Source organism: Mandrillus leucophaeus, unplaced genomic scaffold, assembly GCF_000951045.1.
Source record: "Mandrillus leucophaeus isolate KB7577 unplaced genomic scaffold, Mleu.le_1.0 Scaffold206, whole genome shotgun sequence".
Lineage (NCBI taxonomy): Eukaryota > Metazoa > Chordata > Mammalia > Primates > Cercopithecidae > Mandrillus > Mandrillus leucophaeus.
Window position 1 is genome coordinate 3,150,585 of NW_012102099.1, and position 10,628 is coordinate 3,161,212.

The 10,628-nt window shown below is 50.5% G+C and overlaps 1 protein-coding gene across 1 annotated transcript in view; it reads right to left on the reverse strand.

Moving 5' to 3' along the window:
• The window catches only part of RSPO4 (R-spondin 4), a 41,578-nt gene extending 30,997 nt beyond the window's left edge, over positions 1-10,581 (reverse strand). The window contains exon 1 of the mRNA XM_011979853.1: positions 10,551-10,581. Coding sequence (XP_011835243.1) covers positions 10,551-10,581 — 31 coding nt within the window. The remainder of the gene's footprint in view (positions 1-10,550) is intronic.
• Positions 10,582-10,628: the final 47 nt, after the last annotated feature.

The window sequence follows — 10,628 nt, forward strand, 5'->3', positions numbered from 1 at the left end:
GTTTAAGTGAAATAAAATTTAAAAATGTAAAAATACATGAAAGAATTTTTACAAGTAAAATAAAAAATCAGCTATTTTTAACAATATAAAGAATAAAGAAAAAAAATAGAAACGTCAAAGGAGAGCAAGGTCTTGCTAGACTGATGCTGATGAAGTGCTGTGAATTAAGGAGTCTGATTGGCTCAAATGCCTGCAGGGAGGCGGGGGAAGTGAATGAGGAGGGTGGTGTAGGGGTGAGAGGGGAGGAGGAAGGAAAAGCATGCCCTTAGGCAGCATCTGACTCGGTTTTTCCAGCCCGCTGTGGGCAGAGGGCAGGATGTCAGGCCTCACCATGGCCTCACCCCAAAATAGCCATCACATCATTTATGCATTTGTAATGTGCTGGCAACACACACACACACACACACACACACACACACACGCATGCATGTTACATCATCCCATTCTCACTGCCGTCCTCTGAGGTCCACTTTCATAGAGGAGTGAACAGAGACTCAGAGAGGGTGGGTCACTGTGCCACAGTCACATAGCACTTAGGACCACCCTATCCTCTGAATCTGGCATCCTCAAAACGACCTTCTTTGGATGAGTTAGGTCTGCTGAGGACTTTCAAACAGTGGCAGGGCCATCTCTGACATCAGGCTCGAACTTCTGTACGCTAGGAAGAGCCCACCCCCCATGACGCATGACAGTTATCACCATTAAAGAAGCACTGACTGTCTTCCAGGGGGTCACATGCATAGTCATCTTGACAACCATATGAGGTAGATGCTCTTATTGTCCCCATTGTATTGACAGACAACATAGAGATTCAGGAGTCAGATACTGTCACCCAAGCACAGCAGTAACAGAACTGCGAGCTGAGCCCAGGACTGTCACAGCCCAAATCTCACACTCCCTGCATGTCACCAGGCCCTTTTAACCATCACTGACGAGCACTCCCTATATGCTAGCAATGTGTTTGTCTATGTTTCATGCCTCATTTTGCAAATTAGCCAACAGGAGCACAGAAGGGAGAGATGACCTGCCCAAGGTCACTCAGCCAGTAAGTGGTAGAGCCCACAGCCTTCGTGACAGCCTGCCAAGCCCCCAGTGCTCATCTGAGACTTGCTAGAGACAGCTGTGCCCACTGGCCAACCCCAGAGCAGGCTCAGACGGGCAGCTGTGACATTCCTTCTCTTCATGTCTCCACCCTGGCGGATGTGGGCTCTGCCATCGGGCTCCAGGGAAAGTGGAGATTTCCAGCGAAAGGGAGTGGTTTTCCCAAGTGGCCTGGGTCCTCTGGGCTTGGGAATGCCTCTGTTTTGAGTTGGTGAAACAGAACCTCCCACCCCGTGCGCAATGGCACATCAGAGCCCCCACTATGGGCCACAGGGCAAGGGCCCCATGAATCATGCTGTTACTGCAAGAAATCATTCCAGGGCAGGCAGTGGCGGCCCAGCATGGGACAGCAGTGTCCGGGTGGAGCTGGCGTCACCCATCCGGAGATGGGAAGCAGACTATTCCCGACGGGATCTGGAAGAAACTCCGAGGGCGGGGCTGAGGGCACATGTGTCCTGGATGTTGCTATTACACAGGGTTAGGAAAAAAGGCTCCAGCCCACAGAGACCTGGGAGCACATCATGACCTTTCCCCAGCCTGGCTGTGTGTCCTTGGCAAGTTGATTCCCCTCCCTGAATGTGGAAGGTCTCGTCTGTAGAAGAGGGAGAATAATAGGGTCAAGCCACTTCATGGGGCTATAATGTGGGTAGCCTGGGAGGAGGGCTGCCGTGGTGGTTATGGACTCAGGCTTTGGAATCAATTGTCTGGATGGAATCCTGGTTTTTGCCAAACTTACTCTGCCAAGCTATGGGGTAGAAACATGAAATTGCTAATATTTGGCTGTTTATGACCTACACAAATGGCAACTGCACATACTTCAATGAATGTACCTCTCTTTTAACGGCTTCCTCCGCTACAAAATGTGGGTAATGACAGGCCCCTCAGAGGGGTGCTGTGAGGATGAAATAAGGCTGGGAGGCAATTAAGTTCAGTAGTTAGAGCTGGGCTCTGGGGCAAGGAAGGATTTGAACCTTGGCTGAGTGGCCTTGGGCAGTTACTTAACCTCCCTGTGCCTCAGTTTTCTCGTCTATAAAATAGGAATACTACTACCCACTGTACAGGTTTATGAAGATACTTTAATCAATGAATACATACAAAGTACTTAGAACAGTGTCTGAAATTGTTAAATAAAATCAAGGAATGCAGGCTACATCTGGCATCTCCTGCACCCTCACGTCTACTCACATAAATGCTCAACCACAAAACCAAATCCAAAGTGACTTTTGTCAACCTTTGATGCCAATGAAAGTGAAGTATTTTTAAAGAAAAAATATGGTTTGGGGAACATATATGTGTGTAGAGATGTAGGTGAGGAGTGTGTTCCCTGATGTCCACCCCCAGGGCTGTTCTACGTCCTGATGGTGCCTATAGCCCAGTACTCTAAGGACAGGACTAGCCTTGAAACCATGATGGCTCCGTGGCTTGGTCCCTTTCATGAAATCACACAGCCAAGCCTCGGACCCTATGGAGAGGCTCACGTTGCCCAGGTAACTCTGGAGGCCCTTAAGAGGCACCCAGCCCTGGGCTGGCCTCTGGTTATTAAGAAATTTCTGGCCGGGCGCGGTGGCTCAAGCCTGTAATCCCAGCACTTTGGGAGGCCGAGACGGGCGGATCACGAGGTCAGGAGATTGAGACCATCCTGGCTAACATGGTGAAACCCCGTCTCTACTAAAAAAAATACAAAAAACTAGCTGGGCGCGGTGGCGGGCGCCTGTAGTCCCAGCTACTCGGGAGGCTGAGGCAGGAAAATGGCGTAAACCCGGGAGGCGGAGCTTGCAGTGAGCTGAGATCTGGCCACTACACTCCAGCCTGGGCGACAGAGCGAGACTCCGTCTCAAAAAAAAAAAAAAAAAAAAGAAGAAAGAAATTCCTGCAGACAGCCTTGGATGTGTGAAAGCCCTCCAGATTCCATCCTGTCTTAACTTTTTTTGAGACAGAGTCTTGTTCTGTCACCCAGGCTGGAGTGCAGTGGTGCAATCTTAGCTCACTGTAACCTTTGCTTCCCAGGTTCAAGTGATTCTCATGCCTCAGCCTCCTGAGTAGTTGGGATTACAGGTGTGCACCAACACACCTGGCTAATTTTTGTATTTTTAGTAGAGATGGGGTTTCACCATGTTGGCCAGGCTGGTCTTGAACTCCTGGCCTCAGGTATTCTGCCTGCCTCAGCCTCCCAAAGTGCTGGGATTACAGGTGTGAGCCACTGCGCCTGGCTCCATCCTGTCTTCTGACATTTGTCCTAGCCCTGGGAAAAAAGGCAAAGCACACTGAGCATTTCCAAGTCACATGGGGGGAAACTGAGGCTCTGAGAGGCTCTCAACCTATCAGACTCTGGAGCAGGCTGCCTTCCTCTACCAATTCAAGTTTTGCCTTCACCGCTGGTTGCCTGCACCCTCACTTCTACTCATGGCTGGGTGACCTTGGGTAAGGTGCTTCCCCGCTTGAGTCTCCAATTTTACAAGGATTGGTCTCAAAGATCTCACTTGACCTTTTTGGGCTTAACACTTCATTATTCTAGAACCCTTCTCCAGAATTTCAGAGAGAAAATGAAAGCTGAACTGCTCTGCAAACTATAAAGTGCTATACAAACAAGAAGGTGGTTAATGGCAGCATTAGATGGGTTTTCAGGAGAAGTCTACCGTAGGCAGGATTTGCTGTGGGTTTTGGAATTAAGAAGACCCAGCTCACACATGTATTTGCGATGTGACTTTGGATAAGCCAGCCCCCCTCTCTGAACCAACTTCCCTCTTCTGTAAGCTGGCGGTGGGGGCATATCCACCAGGCAGGGCTGGGGTGGACCAAAGGAAAGGAGCGCGCAATGTCTGCCACCCCCTGGCCACGCAGAGGTGTTGATGCAGGAGGAGATTTAGGGCCCCAACACATGATTCCACCTTCCAGGAGCTAAAGTCCACACACCTGGGGAATGATGTCGCTGTCAGATTCAGGGTGATTAGAAACAAGCATCTGAACTAAGGCAATTGTTTGGAGATCCAGAGACAGACTCTCTGGGCTTACATCCCAGCACCCCTGTCTGTTGCTGTACCACCCACTGGGCCTCAGTCTCCTCAACTGTAATATAAAGATCCTCCTGGAATCTGCCCCTTACAGCTGTCAGGAGGGCCTTCATTAGGCCATAACTGAAAGGGCCGGAGCACAGAAGATGGGCTCAGCTGGTCCAGCAGCCTCCACACTATTTTGACAACGGTAAGAAATACACTTTTATATCAGTACACTAGTACACACATGCACATGCATGCACACACTCACATACATCCACATATATGTGCATGCACACTCACCCACTCATACACACATTCACATATGTGTGTAAACTGAAACACATTCCTTAAATAGTTTTCACACTTGCAATGCACTCTGATACATTCTAAAAAGGAGGCTGGCAAAAACCGTAGCCTCTGGACCAAATTTGGATGTTTTTGTGTGGCCGGTGAGTCAAGAAGAGTGGAGTATGTGACAGATCATATGTGACTTGCAAGGCCTAAAGTATTTACTATCTGACCCTTCGCAAAAAATGTTTGCTGACCCCACTCTATTTTATTCAGTTATATTCCATTCTGTTCTGTTCTGTTCCGTTCCGTTCCATTCCATTTCATTCAAAAATGCTGGCTATAGTTAAATTTATTGCCCTCACCTGCTGATGCATCATAACCCTCAGTTTGGAAAACTTTAAACTAATGGGAGCTTCAGTTTTTTCACCAGACGGGAGGACGGATGAATAAACCCTATCCATGTGACACCTTAGCCAAGCAACGTCCCCTCTTTGTCTCGGATTCCTCAGCTGAGGCTGGGACCACCACCAGCCTGCTCTCAAGGGTGTGTTGAGGTGCAGCCTCAGAAGTCTTGTCCATGATGTTCTCATTGGTGGATCTTAAGATCCCAATAGTAAATATTTTAGGCTTTTTGTGCCACATACGATCTGTTGCATATTCCAATATTCTTAGCTTGAAGGCCATGTAAAAATAGTCCTCTGGCCGCAGAAATGGAGGCACATCCATCTCTGCTGTCCTTTTCAACACCTAGCCCAGGGCCTGGCCTAGAGGAAGGACCCAATAAGTATTTCTTCATGATGATGGTGACCGGAGAATGGCACCCAATGCCTTCCATGATGGGACTCTGGCCCAATCCGCAATCAGAACTTGACTTCCTTTGGCCATGTGGTCCCTTGTGCCCTTCCCACCTGGCCACACTCTCCCATCATCCTGCAGAGGTCCTTACCCTACTGCCACCTCTGCCTGACAGAATCCTAAATCCTACTGCCCCCGATGGGGTTCCTCTCAGACGCTTCCACCTTGCAGTCCTGGCAAATCACTGACATGATTCATTTCTATATCTATTGCACAGGCTTCGGAGCCTCCAAAACTCTGGGTCCAGGTCCTGGCTCTGCAGCTGTGAGCTCCTGGGCAGGCCATTGATGCTTTTTGAGCCTCAGTTCCTGTGTCTGGGAAACAGGCATAACACAAGGCAGTGGCAGAGTGAGGATGCGAAGCCCCACCTGCACAGTTCCCGGCACGTGGCTCGCCTCCCTCCTTGCTCCGTGGCCTCAATCTCAGTGGCCTGAATCTCCTTCGGTGGCCAGGCAGGGGGGTTGGATAGTTTCCATCCACAGGAGAGGGAGGTGGGGCAATGGGATGGAAAAGCAGCATCTCTTTTGCACCCAGGCTTGGCTTCAGAATGCTGAGTGGAAGAAGGATGGCAAATAAAACTCGATTGACCACCTACTATGTGCCAAGAATTCAGCTTTCCATTTCTCAGCCAGCCCCTATGTTATGAAGAAACCCAAGCCGAGAGGCCCAAGGTTACGTTCTATTAAGACTCAGCGCCATTCCCTCAGTCCTCAATGTCCAGTCATTACCCACCCCCGCCCTGTAGGAATCCCCTTCAGAACTACGCCTGCATCTAAACCTGGCTTCACCTGGATGCCAGCACTCAGGGGACATACCTTGTTCTGTGCCCAGCGATGGCTCCTGCTTGCCCAGGGCTTGGTGCATCTGTCTGTGTACAGGAGACAGGGCTGCCTGCCTGGCCCTCCGCACGGGGCTTTGCAATTTAAACGGAAGTGTCATATTCACTCCACATAATGGGCCTCTGGAGTGGGCACCGCCACAGTCAATTTACAATAAAGAAAAACAAGCCCAGAGAGAGGAGAAGATTTGCTTTGGATACATCACAAGCAAGAGGCGGAGGTGAGCTTAACCCACGTGAGACCCCACTCCCTTCTGGTCCAGGGCATGTCTGCTCTGCTGTAAAATGGGAAGGGAAAGTGGTCAAATCCTCATGAAGCCCCTACTGTGTGCCTTCGGCCCCCTTCCCTCTTGGACTGTGGTACATCTTCCCAATTGCTCAGAGGTGGGTGCAAGTTTTCCCATTTCACAGATGGGGAAGCATGGATGGGAGGAGGCATGTGGCCTGCTTAACGTCACATATCTAGGGCAGGAGAGCGCTCAAGGTTTGAATCCAGGACTCTTCACTGTGCCCCTTGCTTGCTCAGGTCTAGAAAGATCCAGAAACTCCATGTGAATGTGGGGGTCCCTCCCCAGCAGGCCTTGGATGTCAGGGAAAGTCAGTCACAGGCTGGCACCTCCTCCTTGCCTAAATGGACCTCCAGATCTAGGGATGCGAATCAGAGCCCCCTCACTCTGCCGGACTGTCCCATTGCCAGGACACCCCAGCATGTTTCAAAAAAATGTCCCCATCTGGTTCTGATTCATTTATACTTAATTAATCAAAATGTTGTTTTGTAAGAGACACTTGAGGTTCAAGAATCTTTCTCAAGTCTTTTATTTCATTCTTTCTTAGAAACAGAAAAATTGGGCTTCATTAAGAAGCAGTTACGCCGGAGCCTGAGGAAGGATGGGTCTGTGGGAACCAGGCCTCAAGGGGGCTCAGACAGGGCAGATGCCAGCCCAGCAGATCATTCCTCGGGATCGTGCAGACCTGGCCAAACGCTAAGGCCAAAGACTCAGGCACCGGGGAGACTGGAGAAAGGTGGGAAAGGGTCATCCCTCTGTGTTGGCCGTTCCCCAAGGACAGGCCCAGGGCTGCTCACCTGGGTATCTCCAAGGTCCCCGACACAGAACCTGGCACAGAGGCTGCCCTGTGAAACTTGTTAAATGAGCAAGTAAATGAATAAATGAATGAAGTACTGCCAACAGCCAGGTGTTTTCAGGACACATTCTCCTTCCAAAGTTAGATAAGGTCAAAGTTGGTAGGACCCTCAGGGATTATGTACAGAATTTTTCCAAGCAGATGCCTTATGAGAAATGGTCTCTGATGTGTAATATATTTGGGAAAGGTCACTCTCTCGCTTTCCTTTTTTTTTTTTTTTTTTTTTGAGACAGCGTCTGTTCTGTCACCCAGGCTGGGGTGCAGTGGCACAATTACAGCTCGATGCAGCCTTGATGTCCTTCCTGGATTGAAGTGATCCTCCCACCTTGGCTTCCTAAGTAGCTGGGACTACAGGTGTGCACCACCACCACCATGCCTGGCTATTTTTTGTATTCTTTATAGAGACAAAAAATGTATTTTTTGTAGAGTTTTGCCATGCTGCCCAGGCTGGTCTCGAACTCCTGGGCTCAAGCTATCCTCCCATCTTGGCCTCCCAAAGTGCCGGGATTATAGGCTTGAGCCATCACACCTGGGTTACACTGTCTATCTCCACCTCTTCAGCATGCTCTGATAAGTCTCACTGCCAAGAAATCTGCTAAACCCAGCATTTCCCAATCTATTTGACCAGAACTCCTGTGGCTGCCTTGCAAAAGATGCTACAGGAAGGGTTTATCTAGCTCTGGTCCCCACTCCAGTGCCAATGGGCAACTGAGGCTATGGGTGGGGGACGGAGAAAATCTACTCACCCAAGGTCACATGACACAACTGGGTCAGGGGTGTGACTGAAATCCAAGGCTATCTCCGTCGTATCCAACAAATAAAAGGAGCCCTAAGCCTCTTCTGAAGATGCTAGGCAGGTGTGTGTCCCAGAGACAAGAGATCAGGTACTGGAGGAGGGATGCCGAGAGCCCCTCACCAAATTGCAGCCATATCCCTACCTCCTCACTGAGCTCCTGGGGAGGTGGTGGTGAGCTGTAGATGGGGTGGGGGGCAAAAGGGGCAGGATAGAAATTTATCATTTTTCTTTTCTTTTTTTTTTTTTGTCTTTTTTGAGCTGAGAAGCATCTTAAAGTCTTCTAAACCAGCTCTTTTTTTTTTCTTTTTTGTTGTTGTCATTGTTGTCGTTGAGACAGAGTCTCACTCTGACACCCAGGCTGTAGTGCAGTGGCAAGATCTTGCCTCACTGCGACCTCTGCCACCTGGGTTCAAGCGATTCTCCTGCCTCAGCCTCCCAAGTAGCTGGAATTACAGGCGCCCGCCACCACACCCAGCTAATCTTTGTATTTTTAGTAGAGACAGGGTTTCACCTTGTTAGCCAGGCTGGTCTCAAACTTCTGACCTCAAGTGATCTGCCTGCCTTGGCTTCCTGAAGTGCTGGTATCAGGCATGAGCCACCACACCTGGCCTAAACCAGCTCCTCTTTAGATGAGGAAACTGAGGCTCTGAGAAGGGAAGACCAGCACACCTCAGAAGATATCTTCTCAGCATTATGTCAGGCAGATTGGGATTCGAGCCTGCTTTGCTACTCACCTGCTGTGCAACCTTGGACAAGTCAGTTTCCTTCTCTGAACCTCAGTTCCCTCATCCAGAAAACAAGCGTCTCTCCCCTCCCTCCACTAGGCCATTGTGAGTAGCCAAGGACACAGTGGACAGGAAATGAGAATGATTAATACTTACCAGCACCCGTTAGGAGCCTGTGTCCTCAGCTACTCATTTCCCATACACACTCAGTCTTGCCCACAATCGTCCTTATGAGCAGGATACTTAAGTAAAAGATGGGTTAATGAAGGGAAAGGGGGTTTGTTTGATTTTTTGGTATTGTTTAGAATGGAGAAGGATCTCAGATATCTTCTAAAGGACCCTCAGATGGGTAAAGTGAGAATTGGAGACGCAAAGTGACTTATCCAAGGTCACTCAGTTGGTAAATGGCGAAGCTGGGATTTGAACTCAGTTGACCTGGCTCCAGAGCCCATGCCCCTAACTACTAAACAAAGGCCATTCACAAACGAGTGTCCCCATAGAGTCCCAAACTCACCCCAGCTCAGCTGAAAACCACATGCCTCTCCATTCCCTTGTCCCACTGTCACAGCAAGAACTGGAGACTCTTGGGCCACAGTCTCCCTGACCCCATCCAATCCCACCTCCCAATTCTCCTACAGCCTCTGTCTGCTTTCTGCTCTGTTTCAGGAGTGACTGTCACTGTAGAGCTTTCACACAAATGGAAGGCCCCAGAGGGCAAGCCATTCTCTCTCATTTTCTCTCCCCTTTATCCTTGCTCACACCCAATGCCAGGGCTGGAAAGAGAGAAGACACCAGCTGGACAATTCAGCAGTTATTTAAACCAGTCTGAGCCTTGGAATCCCAGGCTTTACTAAAACTGGATGACCCCTGTGTCGTGAGGATATAGTTGGGATTTGATGAGCTAGGACATGAAAAACCCCTGGCACAGTGGCTGGCATTCGGCTGCTGATCTTAAGAGTGGCACCTGGAGGCCAAAGGGCTGCCCAGCTCAGGCAGGTGATTTGCTCATTTGCTCACCTGCTTACCCTTCTCTGAGGCACAGTCTCTACCAATTCCTGCTCTGCAGGGACACCTTCTGAGGATGTTCTGACCCTCACAGCGAGGCTGTGGCATAGGACTCCCAGGTGAGAGTGCATGGGCCCCTGGTACATTTCTGATCTGAACCTTGGCTCATCTTCCTAGCGGCCTGGGAGGTCAAGATGGAAAAACTAAGGCTCTCTGAGGGGCTGGGCTTCTTCTAGGCCATCCCCTATTAGAATAAATGAACCTGAACTCAGGTCTCAGGTCTGGCTGAACTCAACAGAGGGGGCCACGGAGGATCACTGCCCTCTGGGAGGTGACACCAGGAGTCAGGGAGAGTGATGAGGCTGGGACTGGGGCCTCTGGACTCCCAGCCCAGGGCTCTCAATGTCACTTCCTGGCCCAGTGTGGATGCTTGGGATGACTTCTAAGCTACTGAGTCTGTCTCCTAGTCCCTGTGCCCCCCAGTCTGGCTCTTGAGGCTTCTGTCTCTGCACGGAGCCGTCCTCCTTTCTGCCGACCATGTGGCTACTACAGAGAGCCCTGCTACCCTCTACCTTCTGGGAGAGTCTCCTTGGCCCACCCTGGCTCAATGGCTCGCTCACTGGATGCCCTGGAGCCTTAGTCTCCCCATTTAAAGTGAGGCTGAGACTCATCTGGAGGAGCAAATGATCCAGGGCGCCAGGCACCAGGCAGATGCCCCCTAAGCCGCCACCCCCGGCCTCCCGGCCCCCGGTCTGCCCAGCAGCGCCTGCCCGGCCGCCCTGTCCTGTCACCCCCCGTACCTTGCTTCTTCCTTCGGTTCAGGGCGAGCATGTCCACGGCGTGGGCGACGAGCAGGAGCAGGCAGAGTGGCGCCCGCA